The 25,911-nt window shown below is 24.9% G+C and overlaps 1 protein-coding gene and 1 long non-coding RNA gene across 5 annotated transcripts; one reads left to right on the plus strand and one right to left on the minus strand.

Moving 5' to 3' along the window:
• Window positions 1–125: 125 nt before the first annotated feature.
• Window positions 126–15,267, minus strand: LOC725682. 4 transcript variants are annotated; one of them, XM_006563254.3, is made up of 5 exons: window positions 15,077–15,266; window positions 11,246–11,719; window positions 5,673–5,930; window positions 2,385–2,730; window positions 126–976 (listed from the first exon to the last, which is right to left on the minus strand). In XM_006563254.3, exons 3-5 carry the CDS (start codon window positions 5,904–5,906, stop codon window positions 612–614), a joined length of 945 nt encoding a protein of 314 aa, XP_006563317.1. In that variant the 5' UTR covers window positions 5,907–5,930; window positions 11,246–11,719; window positions 15,077–15,266; the 3' UTR covers window positions 126–611. The 4 variants fall into 4 exon arrangements, with proteins under 4 accessions (XP_006563317.1, XP_001121499.3, XP_026295767.1 ...); XM_001121499.5 differs by having other exon boundaries at window positions 11,386–11,719; window positions 15,077–15,265; XM_026439982.1 differs by lacking the exon at window positions 11,246–11,719 and having other exon boundaries at window positions 15,077–15,267.
• On the plus strand, window positions 4,895–7,017 carry LOC100578378. Its single transcript, XR_120124.4, has 3 exons — window positions 4,895–5,426; window positions 6,566–6,758; window positions 7,001–7,017. It is a non-coding gene; the product is annotated as an uncharacterized LOC100578378 (long non-coding RNA).
• Window positions 15,268–25,911: the final 10,644 nt, after the last annotated feature.

The following is a 25,911-nucleotide window of genomic DNA, read 5'->3' on the forward strand; positions in this document are numbered from 1 at the left end:
ATTACATATTTCTTAAAGCACACATATAATAGAACTTCTCTTCTATGATGAACTCTTTCAGAGATTTAAGAGTTTATTTAAAAAGAAAAGAGAAAAATGAAGGGAATAAAACTAAGAATCACAAATTCTTAGAAAATAAATATGTTTAATGTAAGAAAATTTATATATACAAGATGAATGTGTGCAAGGTGAGCGATGTTATTACTCTAACTATAAAACGAAGACACGAACGAGAACAATTTTCCCATCACGCATACATTACAATGTCACAAAGATATATGTATACTTTTTTCGCACAGACACGCACGATAGAAAAATATTCTAGAATATATATATATATATATATATATATAAGAAAGAAAATGAACAAAGGAAGTTGCATTGCAAGTAGTAACAAATCAGGGTGACCATTTTTCTTTTATCTTAATGGAAAAAAAATTCTTTTTTTATGTATACATATATTACATATACATACATGACTTATTATTGTTAAAAGATATTGTAAGATAATGTCGAAGCAGCATTTACAGAAATTGTTACAGAATTATACAGTTCTTTTTACTTTTCTTTGTGCATATTTGGTCACCCTACCATCAAGTACAAATATCCTTCTACAGCTGCAGTGGTGCATTGGACGTGTTGTGTTTTTTATGCCTCGGTGGAGCGACAGGTGGACTTTCAGGTGTCAACCTCCTCGCCATAAGCCATTTTTTGGCTCGGCCAGAGTGATAGTAATACGCATAAAGCAACGCCATAGCCGCCAGTACAACCAACAGGCACGTACCAGCGATAATAACACTGAATAACCAATATGATCCACTCGGCTCTGGCACCAATGTTGGCTCTGTTGGTGATTTTTCTCCTGGAACCGATTTCGGAGTTGGTGGCTCTGCAGGTGGAAGAGGTTCTACGTCATCTCCTATAGTAATATCAGCACAAGCACGAAATTCTTCTTGAGGACCGCAACCTACAGCTCCTATATTATTGTTAAAAGAAGTACAATTTATAATTTTATGTTATGAAACTTATTGATTAATTTTTAAAAATAAGGTAAATTATTTTATTTGCAACTATAAGTATTTTTTCCTTCTTTCTTTTTTCTCTATTTTTATTTCTTTGCAAACTGAATTTGATAAATCTCATTTTTTATAATTTACTTTATATAATAATGAGTATGTAGTAATTGATCTACATATTAATCTTTAAAAATTATTTATTAATATATTATAAATATATCAATAAGTGAAAATAATTTTTCAGTTATTCTTTTTTTTTTTTTTCTTTTTAGTTATATATTGCATTATATTGCACTTCAAGAAAAAAATTCATAAATCACACTGGAAACACTGTACATGTAAAATAACATTTAAAACATGTAAAAATAGAAGTATTATGATGAATAATTTTGAAATAAATGTTTGTATATGAGATCTGAAAATAATAAAGCGATTGCTTAAGGATAAACTCTATCGAATACTAATAAATATGAAGCAACTATTCAACGCCATTATTAATTGTGTAATATTTATTACGTATAAAAAATTAAAAACTTTCCATTTATACTTCCGTTGAAGCATACTAATAACATTTTAATTATGTAATAAGAATTATTTTTCTATACAAAATTGAATCCATTTTATATTCTATTAATTCTTACGTCCATTTTTATTTTTTTTTCAGTAATAAAATTTTTGGACGACGCATACACATACAAATCGATAAGAAATGTACAAAATAAAAACACAAATGAAATTGAAAATTCTCATGAAATGAAGAGAAATAATATTAAGCAATGAAATTATACAAAAAATTACGTAAGAATTAATTTTTTGAAATCCATCTTCAAAAAAAAATCAAACTCTCAGATACCAATCACTTCACTATTAACAGAAGAAACATAATTTAAACCAAAAAAAAAAAAACGATCTAAAAATTCCATATCAAAAATCGAGGAGAGAAGCAAACTGAATTACCGCTCTACTTTATCCCCGATGCAATCAGCGGCTTTAATCGACTCCACCCTTTCGAACAAACGCTTCATTCTATCAACTTTTCCCAATATCCCTGAAATTCAATCTCCATGCACCCAGCTTCAACAACATCTCCGCAACAACGAAGTGCTTACGATGCGAGAATCCATTTTTGCTTTTTTCTTGCAAAGAAAAAGGTGTCTCTCTCGAGCATCCATTGTTCAACAAAATGCGGGCCAACCGTTTCGTCTTGGAATTAAATGGAATAGAAATTTTTCATTGAGAAAAATCTCCAACTTCTTTAAATCCAAAAAGGAAAATGATATCTGCCTCGAGTTTCGTGTGCATCAATGTCACGTGAGAAAAGAGAGAGAGGAGGAAAAGCAAAAGGATGAAAATTGGTTCCAGTGATACCTGTTCCGTTTCCACAGTCGCCCCAATTATTTCCGGCCACGTATCTCCATTGAAAAACGCATTGGGCGCAAGTCAGATCGTCCGGCAATTTGTAGAAAGCCTCGAAGATCTTGTTTCCTGGCCCCGGATAATATCTGATCGATCCATTTTTCGACCGAAGCAGATGTTGGTCCAAGCAATCTTGGTCCACTTCCTTGTCCTTGTACGTCATCGCACACGTACGGAACTCGAAGTAACCGTGGTGATTCGCCGTGAGTTCCACACGGACCGGTATCACAGAGCCTGTTCGATACTTTCTCACTATCACACCATTTCCGTATTTGCCACCTGTCTCGTGCAAACGAGGCTGTAAATGAAATTGCAATTTATATTTACTTTTGTTGTAATTTTTTTTTTAACGAAGTTGATACTTGTAATTTTTCATCACCATATATTGTGAAATTAATTCTCTTTTTATTCCCACATTATTTTAACAACCATGGATTTTATAATTTATTTGAATGTTATAAATGATAGAAGAATTCATTTTATAAATAGGATATAAATAGATATACTTGGTATATACTTTGGTAATTCATAATGTCTTTTGAAAAATTGCATTTACCTGTGAGGATTTTTTTTTTTAATTAATTTAATTGTAAAATTGTAAAAAAAATATGTAATTTTGTTGTTAGCTTCAAGTAAAAATTACATTCTATTCTATACAATTAATGGGAAAACAGAATTAATTTTCTCAATAAAATAAATAAAACTTAGACAGTATTTCTCTATAGAGAATAAAAGTTCACAAGAAGATTGAAGTTTCTTACTTTACTTTCAGATCTTGATAAAAGTTTGAATTTCAAATTGAAGATTATAAATTTTCGCAGAAGAAATTTTATGTGTGAAATATAAATGGTGCACGTAACACGTTATCAAGTCTAACTTTGGAATGTTATTGTATCTGTTCATTTGTTAGAAAAATGATCATAAAATTCGTTAATATATTGCAATAATTAAAGAAAATAGAAAATTGGAGAAATAAATCGGGAAAATTGATACAATTAATTGGTATAATAAAGAAAAATATTTTTCAATCGAATGATAAGAATCAAGAAAAGAAATAGAATCATCTTTTATTTTTTTATGTATAATATTATAAAAAAGAAATTTTTAATTTTTAGAAATTAATTAAATTTAAGAATTACAAGATAAAAATAAAAAAATAAAAAGTTACATTTATAAAATCTAAAAAATTTTACTGTTGATATAATTTCAAAAATTATCAAAAACAATTCAAATTATTGAATATTTAGTATTAATTAAAATAACATTAAACAAGTACTTTGAAAACATTTCGTTTTCTATTCTATTCTTTACAATTTTTACCATTTAAATAAATCTTTTTTCTCATTTTTTCTTTATTCTCCTATTCGACGATTTAAATTCTGTATTTTGCAAGATATATTTTTAAGAGAGGTGTTGAAATACATAGCATTGTTGTAGCAGGCTTATGTTCGTTCAACAGACTGGAAAATCGCAAATAGTAATTTATTCTGTGTTACAAGAACATTGCTAGGAGATAATTACACAAACTTCACAATGAGATGCATTTCGTTTGATGTAGTTCTTTTTTTTTTTTTATTTAATTTTCCTTTCTTTTTTATCTTTTTATTATTTGAAATAATGTTTATGTATATTTTTGTTCAATAGTGTAAAATTTGCTTAATAATATACATAAATAACAATGATAAAAAGTTCAAGGAAAATATATTTAATTATATTACTATTAAATTAAAGTCATTATAAATGCATGTGCTGCATAATTAATGTGAAGATGTGCTGATTAATTATTTAAAATATCAATATAAGAAAAAAACAACGAATATACATATATTATAATCCTGATTTTATGCATTAAATACAAAATGGAGCTAAATAACGTATTAATTTTATTATATTTTATTCTTTATTTAATAATAAATAAAATCTTTTAGCAAAAATATAGAAAATTTGAATATTTTACGAGATATTTTTCAAATATTTTACTTTGATAATTTTTTATGTAAAATGATACGTGAAAGAAATTTAAAAATATATTAATATCGTTTAAAATATATAATTGCGGGATTGATGATGCACGATTACACTTGTGAAAAAAGAGAGGAAAAGCTCACTCAGGAAAGCTCTTTAAACCATTCAACTTTTCTTCTGCCACTCTCTGCCTTTTTTTTTGTTTGCAAAAGAAAGATGTCCCAGTTACGTGACTACATATAACCTCATATATATTTAGCTAAAATTCTTTATTGTGAAGTTTAAGCAAAATAAAAAATAGATATTAAATATTAAATAAATTTATCTTGCTCAAATATAATTTTATCTGTTCGTAAAACAGGATTTATATAATCAAATAAAACGGATATTTAAACTGAAATAAAATTCAAAACTAAATTCTTTCAACTTTAAAAAAAAAGAGAGAAGAAAAATTTAAATTATTTAAATTCTTATCTTCTAATAAATCATATCTTCTTTCATTTTTTATCGTTATTATATCAACACAAAATTTAATATGTCAAATAAGTTTGAATGATACATGAAATTGATAGATGGCGTGCAATATCGATTATAACAGATCGATCTCTTAGTAGCCATTTTTTCGAATAGTTTCTAACGTCGCGTCGCGTCGTTAAACACCATTTTATAGTTATTATTAATTGAATGATTTGTTCTCTCAATTTCTCACAACAATTTCCTCATAAGTATATTTGAAATGCTTCAAATTTAATACAGTTACATCCAAGATTGTGTAGGAGTTAAGAATTTCTAAAAGAGTCCCGTTAAGCGAATTCCAATTCGGAAATTTCAATGATAAATGGACAGAATGATAACTGCTATTTAAAGAGTAGAACGTTTAATCGAAATTTATTTTTATATAAAAGTATACAATGATTTCAAAGTTTGTATTCACACATCTTATAAGGGAAAATCGATAACTGACGGATACGAATTTTTATGAAACTTTAAAATTATTTATTAGTCTAACCTACAAATCTGTTGCATTTGGTTCGTATAATTTTTATTTATTTTTATCTGTTTGAATTATACATGAATTAAATAGAATTTAAATATAGATATACGTGCTAATATTTCTCGAAAAATTAAATATTATTCAAGAAAAAGTATTTGTGCAATATGTAATCTATTATAATAGAAAGAAATATTCTTTCCTTCTTTTCCTTCTTTTCCATTAATGCATATTATTGTATAGTCACAATAAACTAGCAATTTTATAAAAAATTCATGTCTTACCGTTGGTGCATCCCAAGCATCACCGCATATGCCACACTTTCCCTTATTTCGTTGCCATTGCCTAGTAAATCCTCCGCAATAACATTCATGATCATTGTAATCGTGAGGAGTATCGAAACCATATCTCCACATTGAAGCTCTTGATGGTGGTTCTATCAGTCTTCCATGGGCTGAAATTTGCCTCACGAGTATTACACTTGCAAAGAATATCAAACTAAGAATCTGGAGACGCATATTTGCTATGATGAAATTTGGCCTCTGAAATTTGATCATATCATTCATTATTATTTATTACTTTTATTAAATTAAGAATTTTTGTTTTTAGATCATATGTAGATTGAGAAAAATCTATAAAATGCACATCGCATATAAAAATTAAAAATGAATAAAATCGAATAATTTGATTTCAATAAAATTTGATGGATCAATGCAAATCTAAAAAATATAATTTAATTACATAAAATTAAATCTTTTATTAAAAATTCAACGAATAAAATTATTATATTTTGCGTATATATACATTCGCATAAAAAATTTTATTAAGCTTAATTAAATTTTTTTCCTTTAATCATTATTATTAGAATTAAATAATATTAAAAAATTATTCAGTATATTTCAACATTATTTTTGTATATATATTCTGGTTATGTTGTATAATTTACATATGTTTCATTTACATATATTTTTCATAATTAAATATGTTTTGAAATCATTTTCAAATCATAATTCTATATAAATGTAAAAAAAAATCAAGATGTACTTGAATTCATTAATCATTTATTATAAAATTTAAGAAAACTTAAAACTTGTGATAAAAGACAAATCCTTTTTTAATAAGTCATAACTTAAATTGCAAATCTTTGCCAAGTGTTTAAGAAATCATCTCTTTTCAGGTTAATTAGTTATTAACTCTAAAGAAAAAAGAAACGAGGAAACCTCATAGAAATTTAAAACTTGCATAATTAACATTTATAAGTGGATGCAGTAAAAAGTAATTTTTCATTTATGCGTATAAGTAAGTCTTAAAAAAACTTGGAAGTACTATTGAAAAAAAAGTTAAAGAGCATTCACACACGTATACAGCAGGTAATTAGAAACTTTTCAACGGCCTGAATTTTTATTAGAAGAAAAAATTACGAATTTAATAAATTAACTTTGAAAATAAAAATAATTGAAATTTCATTCGAAAATCTAATTCGAAAAATTCAATATGTGCATAATAACTGTAATAAAATTTATAAGAAAAAGTTTCTTTAAATTGTGCTGTTTTTTTAATTTAATCTGTCTGTAATATAATTTTATAATCTAATAATTTTGTAACTTTATAGAAAAATTTAAAAAAAAATAATGATTGACAATGAAATATCAATTGAAGATGTTATTTGCTTTTGACACAATGAAAACGTGTCAAAGTTTGACAAAACGGGTTTAAAGAACCACAATGAAAATCATAAGCCATACTTTAAAGCGGTAGGAGACGAATTCGTGTCGATTTCGATGCAAAAATTCGTAACAAATCGTTTATCATCAAAGTCAATCGATTAGAAAGCAACTGAAGATTGATTGATCTCGCTTTACAACGAACGACACATAAGATTCATGTGAAAAGGATGAGAAAACTTGGATGAGATCAATGGCCGAGTACATTCCAAAATCATTACGAATTTCTATCCCGAAAATTATACAGATATTTTACACGTATACATTTTTGTTTCTTTTTTTTAATAATGCTTATAAACAAATTTTTAATAATTAAAAATTCATAAATTTTTATTCATATAAATCTTTTTATGCTGCTTATTTAAATTATTTAAATGGAATGTAATTTCATTATTTATTGAATATTTATGAAGATAAAAAGTAAATAAATATTTATAAAAATGTAAATCAAAATATGTACAGAGAAAGAGAGAGAACAAATTAAATAATAAATAATAAATATAAATAAAAGATAATAAACATAATAATAGAATGAATTTTTATTCAAATTATAAAACTTTAATTATCAGAAGTAAAGTGAAATAAAACTCTAGTTTGGAAATAAACTAAATTCTAATAAGTTTATATATATAATTATATATATATTTACTTAAATTTAAAATAAAATAAAAAAATAACTTATTTTACTTTTCTGTTATTGTTTTCATTTATTTAACAAAAAAAATGAATCATAAGAGTATTCGAATTTGAGAATTATTAATTATTAAAACTCGATTATTCATTATTATTCATTATTGCAAAAGAAAATCAAAAGGAATATAATTTGATTAAAATATCATTATTCAAAAATTTGGATCAAAAATTAAAGTTCAAATAAGATTTTATTAAAAAGAAAAAAATAATTGGATTCTGGAATTAAAATTCAAATATTGAAATAAAATTTATCTTATTCTACCAAGCTTCATTCGCTATTCATTCCAAATGCATAATAGTAAAGATAAAAACGTAGGTTTTCTCAAAAGAAACATGGATATTTAAACACGAGTAACAAATGAAATTCCATCTCATAGAACAATGCTCCTCTTAAAAATAATATCCAAACAACCTTTCTTTTCACACTCAGTCAAAATACTGGATATAATTCTATGATTTCACTTTCAGCTATATCTCATCTTGCTACAATTTACGTATATGGTTATTATATTTGGCCATATTGTATAATATTCTCTAATATTCTCGTTGTTTCCATATGTTTCATTAATGAGGATACACCAAACTAATATCATAATGATAATATACAAGAAACTAGGAAATAGGACAACAATTGTATGAAAACATAATTTTAACAAAGCTTTAGACCGAACTGGATGAGGATATTCCAACTTAATAGAGAACACTATAGTTACAATCATAAAGGAGAAATTGGTAAACCGGTTGCAACTACAAAACTATTGCTATAAATGCGTTATCAGAAATAATATAGACATTACCTAAAGATTGTATCACGATTGAAACTAATATCACTAAAGAATCATGGATATCATATTATCAAAGAAATAATGATGCAGAAAAATAATTTTTTTGAAAATAAAAAAGATTAATTTTATCTAATTAATTAAATAAATATATAATTAAATGCAATTGAGTTCTTTCTCATGAGATAGACAAAATAATTGCAAATAGAAAGCTTACATATCTTTTTTTTGAATATTTTAATTTTTTTCTTGTGAAATTTTTCATAATCCAAAACTACAACTGGATTAATTAATAAATTAAAATTAAAATTCAATAAAAATACCACTGTAAAAAAATTCAAATTCGATTGAAGCATCATTGTTTCAAAAAAATTCCATCCAAGGAGATAAAAATAGATCAACAAATACATGATTTGCAAACAAATTTTCTCTCGAAAAAAATACTTCATCCCCAGTTTTTGACTACTCAAAAACAGAATAGCGGTCTCATTAACGTGTCAAATATACGGAAAGTAGGTAACCCTCTCGGAAAGAGAGAAGGCGCAGACCGGTCTCCAGCGCATTGGATGAGAGAGTACGAATTCTCTTCATAGACACGAAGGAAAAAGCTGTCGGTTCACTTGCAGAGGAAGCGGATCTGGAATACATTAAATCTAATGAAAAGCTTCCGAACAGCTACGATATCTCTCTCTCCTCTCGCCTCGAGAAAATTCGAAATCGTGGCCACGGAACCAGGTTGAACGAACGAAGGTATCTCACGACGAAAATTCACTTCGTGTCGAGTGAAAATGGAAATTTAGTAGTAGTTCAAACTAGGTTCCAAGGAAAACAAGCGAGCCAAAGTCTCTATACAGCCGAGGCAAGAGGGGGAGAGGAGGGATAAGGATCGATAATGTAAAGCAGCACCTCCGGTGGTCTAACCACCTCCGTCGAAAATTCGGAATTTCGTGTCAGGATTAATTAAAAAAATAATAAAAAAAAAAAATCGAATATAGTTCGCCAGCGAAGCGAAATCTACTTTTAAAAACTGTAATCCACCTGAATACAGGAAGATATTTGGTGGTAATTGGAGGATGTGATTGAAAGGAGAGGAAGGCAAGTGTAAATTTGTTAATGAACGTAGTATTTAATAGGAGTTTTTCGCTATACTATTATAATTATAATTATATTGAATTTAATTAGGTATAATTATTTGAAGAATTTAATAATGTTTAATGATTGGATAGAAGTTTTATAGATTGTAGGTAATGATTTATTATCCTAAATTATTATACTATAATTATATTGGAAATAATTAGTATAATTAATAATAAAATAGATTGTTACATATAATTGTTTCATTAGATTAATTCATATGAAATTTTGTTTCTTCAGAATTTGAATGAGCTAATTGAGCTTACAATATTATTAATTGTTATCTATTATTATTAAGAAAAAATGTGCAATGAAAACAACATTTGTTAGAACTGAAAGAGGAAAAATTTGTTTTCCATAAATAACGAAGATATTATATGGTTCTAATAGATAAAGTAATTCGATCTTGATTCAGGTTTACAATAGTGATAGCGTTTAATAAGATTCGAAGAGTAATACGTTAACTGGTATATAGGTCAACAACGAGCTACGGCAAGAGTTAAAATTGCTTCCTTTCTTTTTTTCTTTATTTTTATCCATTGTATTTCATGTTGTGAGAATGAAAAGAAAAAAGTACAAAATTTATCAAGATTTATGATTTCACGTTATTTAATGATTTTGTACAAAGATAGATATTTTTCATGAAATGTAATCTCATATATAATTCCTTTTCGCATAATTTCATGAAATAATTTTACGATATGTATAATTTTAACGAATATATAAATTACGTTCAATAAATTGGTTTATATATTCGATGATTCATGAGGAAGGAAAATAAACGCCCTACTTTTATATCTAAAATCAACAAATGCCCGAATTATCATTAGTAAAGAATATTACGATCGATATAACTGTTTAAAATTGAAATGATAGAACTAGAAAACTAATCAATTATTGATTTGAACAATCTATAAGTTATAAATTAGTTTTCTAATATAATTTTCATAATATTTTCTATACCTCGCATAAATTTTGTCAGCAATTATTTATACAACTTATTTGTTACACTTATTGAGTGAAAATTTAGATGTAATATTGATCCATATGGGTCAGTCTTACCCAAACAGTTTCAATATAATAATTATTCCAACAATGTATATTCAATGTAACACTTAATACCTCATTTTTATGCACTTTATTCATACACTGCGCTACTAATACATATCCATAGCCTATCTCATTAATTCTCGACACTTCACTAGTTTCACTTCTTCACTAGAATAATATCATTGAAATATATTCATTTATTATTTTACCAACATTCTATTCTACTCGAACATCATATTAAACTTCTTTCATTAAAAGTTATCAAGATTGATATATTTCAAAATATACTATTACAATAATATTTCATTCAACAAAAATTTTTCATAATCAAATATACACAAATCTTCTCTAAATAATTCGATTAAAAAATTTCAAATTTTTTAAAAATCAATCAATCAAAATTCTTATATTTAAAAAATTAAACAATTTTTAAAATACAATCTCAATCCATGACTTAAACAATTTCCAACATACTCTATTCTCTAATCATATATGATATTTCCAATATATCCTTTCTCCTCGCACAATAAAACCCTCCGACAATTACACCCAGCACAACCGGAACCCGACACCGAACCGGTATTCAGGGTCAAAAGTCTGCTCGATCCACGTACCGTGTGCGCGAAAGGAACGAAGGCCCAGCTTTCTCTGCGAGGATAGTAGACGGCACTGGCATCGGCGTATCAGGCCCCACGGTACAGGCCCGGACCTCGATCAGCCGACGACTGAACCCGACTTTGCTTTTCAGCGTGCATAGACCCTCGTGGGAGTAGGTTATTAGAACGAACCGGTTGCCCGTACTCATACCACAAATCGCCTCGATGATGCGTCACACTAAGAGATTTTCAGTGAAATGTTGTCCTCTGCCAATACCATCCTTCAATCATTTTCGTCTATTTTCTCAGGAAAAGCAGCTTTTCCGAGATCAACATCTCTTCGATAAAAATTCTGAAATCGCAAAAGTTTGTAAGTGGAAGAAACTGAAGCGAAATATGTACAATCGGTTGCAAAAATATTTGTCTGATGAATAGTTTTTGATATATTTTCTTGGTAGTTTGTTCATAATTTTTTATTACACGTTGTATGATATTTTTCCTTATTTTGAATAAAAATTGAATAGAATCTTTCTTTAATTAAATTCGCAAAACTTCAATCCGAAACTTTGCAAAAGTTTGAAACTTTCGAAACTTTAAAATCTCAATATTCTTATCTTTTCTTTTTTTTTTTTAAGAAAATTTCTCGTAAATTTTTATCTATTTTCAGATTATTATTAAATTATACTTATGTATAAATAGAATATATGTGTAATAGATATGGAATTAGATAAAATATATCAAATGTTTAACCTCACTTTTGCAACTGTATTCGATACATATAGGTTACATATACTATGTATCAAGAATTTCATATAGTGGATTTTTATGAGAAAATATGAGGGTATTACTAACAATACGTACGGTTCACGAAACATATAAAGTAGATATATCGTACTTTTGCTTTGAAAGTGACATAAATTTAAGAATATTAATTTAAAAAAAAAAACAAAGAATTATCTTTGAATATGATCTTTGAATAAAACTGTGGATTTTATGCTTTTATGGAGAATTTAAAAATGCAAAATTATGAAAATACTTTTATATTTATTATTAAGAATATACAGAATAAAAATTCATCATTAAAAATCAAATTGAATCAAATTGAAAATCATTTCATTTCAGCACAATTTTTGTATTTCAATAAAAAAAGAAAATATTAAATTAAATATAAATTGTTATATATTCTATATGAATTTTAAAATATTTTCTCATAGCAAATAATTTAAAAATAATTTATAATTTATTTAAAGTTTGATTTAAAATTTTCTATAAAAAAATTTTAATGTTGAAAAGTATATAAATTATCAAATTTTATATTGTATAATAATAAATAGAAATTTTGATTAAAATTTGTTTTTATTTGTTTTTTTTTAAGAAAAAAGAAATAATAAAATTTGTTAATTGATCGAATATAATTTTTATATCATGATTTTATATTTTAAACGAAATAAAATTAATTAATTTAAAACTAATGCTAATAATAATGTTGAATAATTATTGAATGTTTTATCAAATATATTTTATTTCTATAAAAAATAGATACGTTATAAAAGTGAAATTCTCGATATAAATGAGATTAAAGAGAATACTCGATACATCGAGTGAAAGTTTCGGAAACATGAAATAATAAATTTGAAAAAGAAATGCATGAACAAGTTTTAAGCATAGACTAAGTACACTTTCAATGATAAATTAAAGTTTATATGAATTTCTAGTAATTTTATAGTTAAAAAACAAATTGATGATCATTTTTCAGATAGATAAAAGAAATCATGTGATGTCAAATAAATTACGATGAAACATTAAACGGAATTGATCGATAGAAATTTTTGATGATTTTTAATAAATTACTTCGATAAAAAATTTCCAATTAGTGCAATAATTGAAATATAGATTGTTTTTGGATGAGATTTATTTTAAAGTAAAAGAACGATTTCAATTTGAAATAATTTTTTTTAATTATTAAAAAACAGAATATTTTCGAATGAAACTTGAATAAGAATGATTTATATCGAATAACTTACCTAGAGAAAGTTGTCAAGAAAATTTATTTTGTCCACGAAAAGAAAAAATTCAAATTTAATTTATTAATATTCAAATCATGTGCAATTCAATAATAACTTAACCTTTAAATTTTACATCTTCCAATACTATTAAAACAATAGCTTTTAAAGATTAATAAGAATAAGCAAAAAAAGGTATAAATCTCGATAAAAACTTTTTGAGAAGACAGAACATATAGATATAAGTAACCAAGAAACATCAAAGGGATTTAATTGATCTTTTCGTCAAAAGAAATATTGGATCACTACCCAACATATACAACACAATATACATAATACAGTATTGTCCCGTGAGAAATTGACACATTTTCAATAGCTGCTTTGAAACTTTAAAAATTTTTGATTGATTGATAAGTAGAGAGTTGAAATACTTTAACCACAATATAAGCTTAATAAAATATGATTCAAGAAATTTGATTCGACTTCTAAATAATTTTCATGAAAAAGAAAAACTCTGATATGTAACTTTCACTAAAGTTAACCTATACAGATAGACGAACAGATTATTTTCATTCATTTCTTCTATACGTAAAATAAAAATTGACAATCTAATCAAGTAATGTGAAAGAAAATAAGATTAAAATTATAATGAATGATGGATTTATAATGCAAGACATCGAATTGATCGATCTTTTGTAAAGAAAGAAAAGTTGAATTCTATTAATAAAATACATCAGGTAGGAAATTCCCTTCTGATTGCTTTTTGATGATAATTATAGACTATGACAAATGCAAAATATTGAAAGGAAGTTTCAGAATAATTTGATTGCTTCTTTTGAAAAATACTTGGAAATTTCATTGAGATTTCCTTCGTAGATATATTTCTAATCGCTTCTTAAACTCTTGAAAAGAAATTAATGTTGAACAAGCGTTTCTGGAGCGGACAGATTTAAACCGTAAAATTATTCAACTATATTTAATTAATTCGTTTATTTAAGAAAATGTTTAATAATAATGAAAATTAATTGAACATTTAAATATTCAAAAAACATATGAGAAAGCTGAAAAACAATTTTTTTGTTCGATTTAATATCAAATATATAACACAAATATTTGAAATTTTATTTCGAATTATTGATACATTAAAAATATTTTTTTATCAAAAAAATATATAATTAAAAAAAAAATTATTGAAAATCAGAATAAATCAAAAATTAATTTCAGAAAAAAATATTTTTAAGAAAATGAGTATATAATTATCGAAATGATTCAATTCGAAAAAAAGTTATAAAAAAATCACAATTCTAAAGAAACAGACCGTAATTGAAATCATTTCAAGCAATGAAACATAAAGTAAAAACTTAAATAGAAAAATTGTCTATTACGAATATGATCTGTTACCATTAATAAACTTTTATATTTTTACAGATTCTATTTTTAGTGATTAACATTTCCAAATTTAAAAAAATTTTCTAGAAATTAAAATTCTGTTTACTTTTTTTGTGAAAAATATTAACTTTATTAATTTTTAAATAAATTAATTTATTTTTTTATTTTCTCAATTTATCAATTCATTATCAATTTAATTATCAATGTTGATTCCAAAATTGTTATCAAAATTACTTTGACCTAAGTTAATCATCTATAGTTATATTTTTAAGAATATTTGAAAGAGATATGTATTTATAAAATTGAAGTAAATATACCTGTTGCATGCTCTAAATGAATGTATTTTCCAGGCTCAAGTGTTTCTTCGCTACATAAAAGCGTCACTTTTTCTGCGACATGAAGCAAAGATCTTGGAAAAGAAGAAAAATGTCGGGCGTTTAAAAACGCTTACGGCTGATCTCCGTCTGCTCGGTTTCCCAAAGACATGCTTTTTGAGCATTTGATGCCCTCATCCTTCTTATTTCCAACTTGTGACGCATAATTTATTTGATACCACCTTTTCTCGTGGCTTCTGTTCAAATCGTTCAAATATTTGTCTCCTCTTCTTTTTTTTTTTTTTTATCTTTCAGCTGTTCAAATTCCATCGTTATTTCTTCGATTTTATTTTCAACAATTAACATAAATTCATGCTTCGTCGTATAGATCGAACAATTAGATTGAAATAATTAATCTTTTAAACTTTGCTCTTTTATTATAAAATTAATATTCGTCACAATAAAAAATTCTTAATAAAAATATTTAAATTGACGAAAATTAAAAAATTTAATTTTAGAATTAATAATGATTGCGTAATTGGAGCGTAGAATAAAATTGAAGAATTGAAAGTGTATATCGTACGATGAATATTTCCATATTGAATATGGAATTTGGTGAATTTAAAATTTTAAAAATTCATGTTGAACCGCGTTTCGAGAATTTATTCTTCGCGTTATATCGAATATATACGAAATGTATACGAATGTATTTTTTACAGATTAAAACGATATAGAAAACAAAGTTTCTAGAAAGGAAGTACAAATATTTGTGGAAAGAGAGTCACGATATATCAAAATTTTATAATTCTCCATTAATTTCGAATCTTTTTCTTTTATAAATCAATATCTCTATGTTTATTCCTTTCTAGATTATTGATTGTAAATGGATATACTAAATTTTTTTTCTTCTATTACATACTTATTTTTTTTTAATATTCAATTAATGCAATTCTCATATAAAAGAGGAAATTAAAAATTAACGATATAATCATTCTTTTTTCTAGGTTTAAAGAATATGGGAATGTATATTTATATAATTGGCAATATGTAATTATATTTAAAAAACACTAAAAGTCATTTAAAAATGAAAGAAACGATTCCTTAAAAATCATTGTTATTCAAAAGATAGAATGAAAGATGTGAATATATGTTTTATATATATATATATATCTTTGAAAGATTATAGATACAAAAAAAAGATAAAGTGATATGAGTAAGATTTATTTTTCAAGTTATAAACAATTTAATATTGTAACAAACAAAAACATAATAACTAGCTATATTCAATATGCTAAGCAGAGAACATATACAGTGTCACGTAGCAAAGCTTTTCAATTAAAAATTTTTGAAAAGATATATCTATTTATTATTATAATAATTGTTATTATCATTATTGTTCTTATTGCCATTGAAATTATTTCAAAAATTGAAAATAACAAATTAGATACTTTAAAATCCAGATATTATATATATTAAAAAAAATGTGATATTTATGTTGAGCTATAGTTAAATAGAGAAAGATATATAATGACTTAATACTACAAAATATGTGTATTTTCATGATTCTGTTAATCTTGCATGAATGTAACATCAACACATGAGATCATTCATTTTTTACTCAAGGATAAAACAATAATTTTTTTCATTATCATTCATATATCAAATGATTCATATATCAAAATAGAAAAATCTTCATATATTATATTTTAAAATAATTTAAAATATTCATATTCATATACTATTTTAAAGAAAAATATTGAAAATGTAAAATAACATTTAGAAGCATTTTTAAAAAAGAAGATTTTTCAATTAAATTCATTTAAATAAAATACTGTACAGAAGAAAAATTATATCTGATTAAATTTCTATATATTAAATTCATTTCTTAAATAAATCTTCAAAACATGTTCAAAATCTTTTCATTTCAAAAAAACTTACAAAAATATAATTTTTACAACTTCAATTTTTTATTTTTCTCTTTATGATTTTCAGCAAAACAATTAACGTTACAAACTCCTTTCCAACCATCAATTGTCATGCAAAGATATAAAAATTTCACTCACGAAAATAAATGGATAAAAATATTCCATCTCGATATACGATGCAATCTACATCATAAACTGTATCATTGGAATTATACATCCATGAGAAACACTTTCATACACGAATAAATCTAAATGCAGTGAGAAATTGAAATTGTATTCGGTGGTGATGATGCACTTTCGCGCGACACGCGATGGAAATTGAGCGTGCAAAGTATCTTGCTCTTGAGTTACAAACACCGCGAAGAGGAAATTGCAAACGTCTCGGAGGTTGGTCCCCTCTGTCTTTGTCTGCGCGATTTCTCGCAAATTTCTAACCGACGTGGATCCGCTCGATTTATCGATGGATTTACCTCGGTCGTCGAACTCCTTCATCACACGTAGCCCGGTTTAAATGGATGCCAGTCCATTAATTTTCCGCTATCGAAACGTGGGGATGGCAAAATTATTTTAAAGCAATTTATTAAATGAAAAAATTAAATTTTTTATTAGATCTATGATTATTCTTTATTTTCCTTATTTCTATTCGTGATGAAAGATGGAAAATATATTTGAAATTTTAATTAAATTTGTCAATGGATTATTATTTAATAATATTGGTACTTGTACTCTCGTTGATTAATTTTTATTCATCAAGCAAATTAATCGGCTTCTTTATAGGTTAGAGGACATTAATCGATCCGTGCCTCTCATTTCTAATTATCGTTTTATAACTTTGAAGTGAATATTTAAAAAAAAATAAAATATATTTGATTATTTTTTGCGTTATTTAAATACTCACGTATTATTATTTTTCTTATTAACTATTACGAATAAAAATTAGTTGATTTACTAGTAAAATTTAACATTTGATCATCTTAAGATAAATGTATATACAAGTTTAGTCACTTTCAAAGAGTAATCCTTTAAACTTATTTGTTGAACATTTAATCATGTGCAGATCAGATGATACATTTCGAAATTTTAATTATAACATACAGTTTTTTTCTATATCGAATTATATCACGTTAAAGTTGTTTATTAACTTGGTAAAAGTAACTCCATCATTGAGAATACTTATCTCAGTTTGAGAACCATAACTTAGCGTTCGTAAAGTGATCGAATCTTTCCAAAACGTTCATCTCCCTATTTATATTAATTTTCCATTATTTAAATTTTCTATTATTTCATCTTAGAACTTTAACTTTCGATTATCAGATATTTTATTATAAATTGTAAGCTCGACTATGAGATAAAATATCGTAAATATTAAATAAATTATAATTAAAAAGTTTTTAATCTCTTTTTTTCTCTATAATGATTTTATTACTTTGAATTAATCTTGATTATGCAACATGTAAATTGAACAAATCCATTCCTATATTGTTACATGAAACCTAATACGCCTTTCGTGTACATAATTTATACGTAGATACGTGTGTAAATATTTACCTTGCTCCATTTAATTTCGATTCTTGGTCTACTTCCAACTCTTGGATTGTTTGAACAGAAAATGCTGCGTGTATTTATTTCGATTGTTAAGTAATCGTTTCAAGCAATTTCATTAATAAAATAAATGTATAGTAAAATTTCGTTAAATATCTTTTTTTTTTTTTAATTTTCAAAATTTCAACAACATTGTACATTTTAAGAGAAAAATTTTTATTGCCTCTTTATCTGTTCATTTCATCACAATTACATCGCGATATTTTATTATTAACAACATTATTTTTCGTGAAAAAACACGAAAAGGAGATTCATAGATTTTTTTTCTTTTTAGCTATTAAAACGTTCGCAATTCGAAAGGTTGAGAAACGCTGGTTTAAGTAAATTTAATACGCAGAATCGGCTCCATTTTTACTTTGTCAAGAATTGCGTGGCTGCACGCTTTTCCTTTTAACCAGACGAAATGATTCAACCGGATGACCGGTTCAGGAGGTTCGCCATGGCAGTGCATTCACGCGGCCGTAAACGTTGTACTTGGCCAACACCCTCGAGGCAAGATCGATCCCTCGCCTTCTGCATCCGGTTCCGGGCCTCGGCTCAATGCGAGAAACGCTGCTTTGTATTTTTATCTGAAATTTAACTGGAATTTTTTCTTCGCATACATCAAAATTATTCAATTAAAAAGATCGTACTGAGATGAATAATGAAACTAGAAGAAGGAAGAGTTTTAATAAAATTTAATAAAATCTTGAATGTTTAAAGAATACACATTTAAATTTTAATATTTTGAAATAAAGTTTCAACAAAATTTGAGGATTAAATTATGAAATGCTGCTTGCTGATCGCAAAAGGTTGGATGATGTTATAATTAATATTGAATGTGATTTAATAAATTTACAAGAATAAATATATGTACACAATTTAGAAACGAGATTATTCACATCTGATGATATTAAAAAATAAAATTCGAGGAAAGAAAAGTTTCAGAAATTGTTCAACCTACTTGTTCAAATTAAGTTTGTCACATAAATTCAATGAAATAATAAAAAGGTTGGTGGATCTCGTTGATTAATTATTTAATCAACAAGCGAGAGCGTTTAGAAGAAATAATTATAACCGAGTTTTGAAAGGCGAGAAAGTGTGAAATTCTTCTTATTGCTCTTATTGCTAGAATTATACCTAGAATTCCCATCAACTGTGCGAACACGTTATAACTGGAAAACCGGGATTATCTAATATTGATTTGACCCAATATCCTGGCCACAATAGTAGTATTAAAAGATGACACTTACCTCGTATCTCTCTCTACTTTTATTTAAAAGATTTTAAGGGATAATTGAAATTTTATAACTTCTATACAATGAAACTTTTATTCATCTTAATTGTATCAATACCATTATAAATTACCATTATCATTGTAATAATAGTTACAATAAGATTAAATAAAATTTCTTTTCTGCCCATAATTTATTAATAAATCTCTCTCTGAATATTTTATTTAAAATTAAACTATCAAAGTGGAAGTATGATTGACATTTAAACAAACAAAGAATAATTTAATTTTAATTTGGCATAAGTAATTATAGAATAAAAGTATTTTTCTTTTTTTATGGATGTTCATTTTTCAAAAATAAAAATAGTACTTCTTTTACAAAAGGAATCAATCATTGTTTTGGTTAATATTAATATTTTCAATATTTCAAGTGGGGATATTGCTGGAAATATTCCAAGTTTAAGTTATAAAGAGAAAAGAATGACTACAAGAGTATAATTTGAACAAAGAAGAATCTTCTGTTCTTTCGCATCGTGTGACAGGGTGTCTAAGGGAAATTGCTTTTCCTTTTTGTGTCAAGTATTCAACCACACTGACGAATAGACGAATGTGTGTTTAATCGCGAGAAATGATCAGTTCACGTTTCGTGTATTTATATAATGGATGGAAAACATTTGAATTAAAAATGCTGAATAATTAAATTTATGATAAATTCATTTTACGAGAAAAAAATAAACAAAATAAATGATATAAAAAATATTTGAAAAGAAAGTCTATCTAAAGTTAGGAATAATATTTTAGCAATTAAAAATTGTATTTTTTTTTCTTTTTTATAAGAAAATTGAATTTGTATTTCGAACATTTTTAATTAGAAAAATTAGACATTTTTATTAGTGAAGAATATTTTTAGAGATATTTAAATGTAAAGCGAGAAAGTATTCCATGTTTCATTTCTTGATAAATATTTATAAAGTTATTTAAATTTTTAAATCAAATTAGTAAGACCATGGTCGCTCGTTTTAGAAATCAAATAATATTTCTAGTCACATAATTTACATGTATTTGCAACTTCAAGGAACGACGATTGTTGCATTATAATCGCATCAAACGCATAAGCTGTTCAAGAATTTTCATAACGAGATAACTGTTGTCATCTTATTTGCCTAGATTCTTTTGAACATAAACATTTATGCATGAAAATTGAAAATCTAATAAAAAAGGGAAGAGACATCTTCGTTTCAATTTGAAATGCATGTAAAGTTGCATTCAGATATTATCTTCTTTGTAACAAAAACTTTTGCATTAAATACATTCTAAACAGAAAAGAGAAATTTGTTAGAAAATTATTTAAAAATAAAAAAAATAAAATTAATCGAATTAAAAATTTTAATAGAGAAATTTGTTTTCAAATTTTCAAAACAATTTAAATCTTTTTTTTTTTTTATAATGAAAAAATTACAAAATCAAAAATCTCATGATTTATTTTTTGCAAATTTTTAAAATATAAATTCATTCTTTTTTTTTTTGGACAAAGTGAATATAAATATCTACATCATACATAAACAAGTATTTATTTCGTGCTATTAACCTCTAAAAAAATAAAAATCTTAATAATTGTAAAATAATTTAAATATAAGATTGGAATTTTTATTTATTTAAAAGAATTTTATTCAATGTAAATATTTAAAATATTTTATTTATATTGTTAGAAATTTTTATATTGTAAATATAAAAAAATATCTTTACTCATATGTATATATTTATACATGTTTGGATAAATGGAAAAAAAGGCAAGCATGATTCTTGAATTTTACGTGTATGAATAAATTTATACAAACGAAAAAGCATTCAACCGCAGAGAGAAATAAAAATTTTTCATTCTTTTTTTATTTTTCATTTTTTTTCTCGAATAACAGATTAAAAAGTCACAAATTGTTTGAAGTCAAAAAAATAAATTTTCTATTTTAACTAGATGCTGTAGGCAACTGCATTAAAGATCTTGCCTTATGCATGTTCTACTCTTTTACACTCTCAACAAACCTTTCCAAACATATTTTATGTAAAATTATTATCCAATAAAAACAAGACTTAAACTTTTTGTTCTCATAATATGCACACACACACACATATATATATATATACTCAAATAAAAAATTTAAATACATTTATTTGGTGAATATTTTTTTACTAATATTATATCTTTTTTAAAAAATTTAATTTTTAATAAAGAAAAGAAAAAAGTTTTATACACTACTTTTATCTTTTTCAGTAAATATTCATAATTCTTTTATTAGATTTTCTAATTACTTTTATTAAATATTATCATTTTTACAATTTTTGTAATTTCAAAATCATTCAATGTTAAATTTAAAATATTTTTCAAATTCTTTTTTTAAAACTTATGCAAAATTTCCAATGAGTAAATATATATAATTCTTTTTTTTTAAATCTAAAATTATCTTTCAAATTCAAAAATAATTCTCATTAAATCTCAATGCATAATATTGAAAAATTATTTTCTATATCTTTATATATATATATATATTTATCATATATATATTACTCTTTTCACTAATGAAAATCATAAAAAACTTTATGAAATCGCAAACACAAAAAAAGCACTACTATTACACATGTAAAAATCATTTTATTCTAATTAAAAATTCAGTTTTTAAATTTGTCAAAAAATCTTCAGCACGCAGTCATCTCATTTCCTATCGCAAATCCCTCGACCGTACTCGAGTCACGTGACCTAAAAAAGCATACGCGAATATCACGAAAAATGGCGCGTTTCACCTTGTTGATATATCAACTTTCAGACCTACCCTAGTAAAGAAATAATACGCAACTACTAGAATTTCTCATCAAGAAAATGGCTTGGCCATTCTAAACGATGATCACCTGCTAATCAAAGAGTTTGCAAGGCCGCCACATTCTGAATGATGGTAAGAGGATATGAGTAATTGATTACGCTATTTCACTTAGTATTTAACATGTGGTATTTTAGATAATTAGGTTAGGTAATTTTGATTTTTTTTCAAAAAAAAAAAAATGCTGAAAAAATATGAAAATGATGTGTTAAATTTATTATATAAAAATCTAAACGATAAAATGTTTCTAGAATTCTGACAAAAGTTTTAAAGATTTCAATCGATATATTAATAACTTCTAAAGAAATTCGTAATTTTAATAATTTGAAAGAAGTATTCTTTTTCATTTAATTTCCAAAATAATAAATAATATATTGTCAAAAATTTAAAAACAGTAATTTTAATTAAAAATGAATATTCATACTTAAAAAAGAACAAAAGAAATTGAGGTTATGAATGAAAAAAAAATTCGTCAAATTAAATATCGTTGAAGAGATCATAAAAACTGTTAATATTTATGATATATGTATGTAACAGATTTTTTTATGAAGTGTATTCCAAATGCATGACTCATCTTGATATTCAGGATCGAATAGTTTGAACACGTATTTTTTCTGAAAATTTATTCGCTTCGCGATGATTAATAATATACAATAAAAATATTTATAGTAAAATAACTAGAAAAAAAATTATTATTTTATTTTCTATAAATATTTTATAACATATTATAAATTTTTGTACGATATTATATTAAATTATTAACTATTTTAATCTAATTTGAAAATATGAAAAGAACAAAATTATAAACAGGGTTATAAAAAAAAAAATCTCTCGTTAGTGATTTGCTACAGAGTTAACAATTTATTACATAATAGCATGATAAATATCTAAAAAGATACAATTTGAGTCGTATAATTTTGTATAATATACATCGAAATGTTTGAGCAATCGTGTATAATACATTAAACGATTAATAAATTTCAACGCTTGATTCGAATCTTATACTATATAATTCCAGTCTGAAAAATTGAAGTAAATATCCCTACGATTTTTACAATATATTACTTATTAAAATTTATATATTATTCCGATAAAATAGAATGAAAAATTTAATATGAAATAATGGTTTTTCAAAAATAATTAAAAATTGTATTATAATTTTCATTAATATAAGTATAGAATTTTAATTATAAAATTAGACAAAAAATATAGACTGGAATCAAGTTGTACAATTTTACGAATCACTTGAACGCGTATTTCATGAATAAACAATAAAGAAATTCTACATAAATGGTCGATACATTATGTTTATATTATGTCTAAGCGTGCAACATGCATCAAAATTTCATCTGTAACATTTATATAAACATATATGCGAGGTCTTTAATTAAAAACGCAGTTCATCATTGTTATCATTTAATTATTTTTGAAAAAAAGAAATGATAAATTATGATTTTTCATGAAATACACTATTTTTTTTGTGAATAACATATGAAATAATAATCAATTATTATATTATATATTTTAAATAAAATTACAAAATATATTATAGGAAAATAAATTTTCCTTCAATAGTCAGAAACAAACGATATTAAATAATAAAATAAAATAAAAATGAATGTTTTTATTTAAAAAGATGAATAAATAATAGAAAATTGCTACGTTTTTAATTAATTTTTCCTTATACAATTACAATATTTTTTTGTTTTTTTTTTCTCTTGTATTAGGATTAAGATGGAATCAAGTTTAAACAAAAGATCAGTGATTTCTTTTCTGTTAGAAATATCACGAGTAAAAAGATGAAGTATACTTTTGAAAATCGTGAAAATATGATATGTACTCTATATAGAAAAGCAGATGCTCTGAAATCTGCGTTCAATTACATCGAAATAAAACGATATACACATGTATATAATATTTAATTCTAATTGACCAAAGTACTTTGGCACGTTTCAAATGTGTTCCAGACCATTTTTCTCTTCACTTACCTTCTATTATTCTAAAAAACGAGTTTTAACGACTATTAGACTACTTATCTTAAAATCAAAGTCACATGTATATATTTTAAAAACTAAAATTTCATTATTAAACTCATAATTATGATAAAAAGATAAAATTTTTTATAAAAAAAATATTTTATTCCAATTAAAATCTATCTATATTGAATTAATATTTTATTCTAAAATAAAAAATATCAAAATATAAATTTATCTTTTATATGAATAAAAAAAATGTTTTTTCTTTTATAAATAAAATGATTGATTTGAAATACAATTATGCATATATGATAAAATAAAAATCATTAACATTTTGATGATAAAAAAATTCATAGATCGATATAGTGACATCATTGTGACCTATATATAATTAAATTAAATTTATTTTTATATTGTAACACGCTATATAACAATAAAATAAAATAAAAAACAAACACGTGACTATGATTGATATTACTACATATACATATATGCATCGATATAGTTTCGATATTGACAGATCTAATTGCTTAGATAAAGGCTAGAGGTCAATCTAGAAGTTAATTTATATTTTCAGTTAATACTCTGTGCCTTTAATTGAAACCGGATACACGGTTGATTAACTGAAATATAAATAAACTCTGATAAACGTGCGAGTCACTGAGTATCACAAATATTCTTTTTTTCTTTCTGAACTATTAGTATTGACTTAGAGGAGTTTCTCGTAAATTACGTTTAAATAGATAATCGACTTGCATTAAGTTTGAAGAGAATTACTATTTTATTATGTGAACAATTAATAATTTTATGGTCATGAAACTCAGTTACTCCATTCAAGAAAATGCAAACACTTACAGATCTTGTTTTTTTTTTTTTTTTATCTGTTTTGTGAAACATGGAATAGGAGAGAAATAAAAAAAAAAAAGGCAGATATAAGATAAATATTTGAAATATATAATGTTAACTTGAAAATGTAATTGCTAACACAAATCTGTAATCAATTTGTACAAATTTGAAATTATGAAAAAGATTAAAACATTTTCTTGAAATGCACGTAATTGACCAATCAAGATATATGAAAGTATGCTATTTATGTATTACTAAATAACAGACTTTTCTCTTTAACTCCAACATAGCTCACTGAATGCACATCTGTGTCTTAAGGCAATTTTAATTTTTCATACCCTAATATATGCAACAATTGGCTTTGAACCTTCCTATCTTTATCCTTTTGTGTCATAAAATATGCTCG

The sequence above is a fragment of the Apis mellifera genome, linkage group LG1, assembly GCF_003254395.2.
Source record: "Apis mellifera strain DH4 linkage group LG1, Amel_HAv3.1, whole genome shotgun sequence".
Lineage (NCBI taxonomy): Eukaryota > Metazoa > Arthropoda > Insecta > Hymenoptera > Apidae > Apis > Apis mellifera.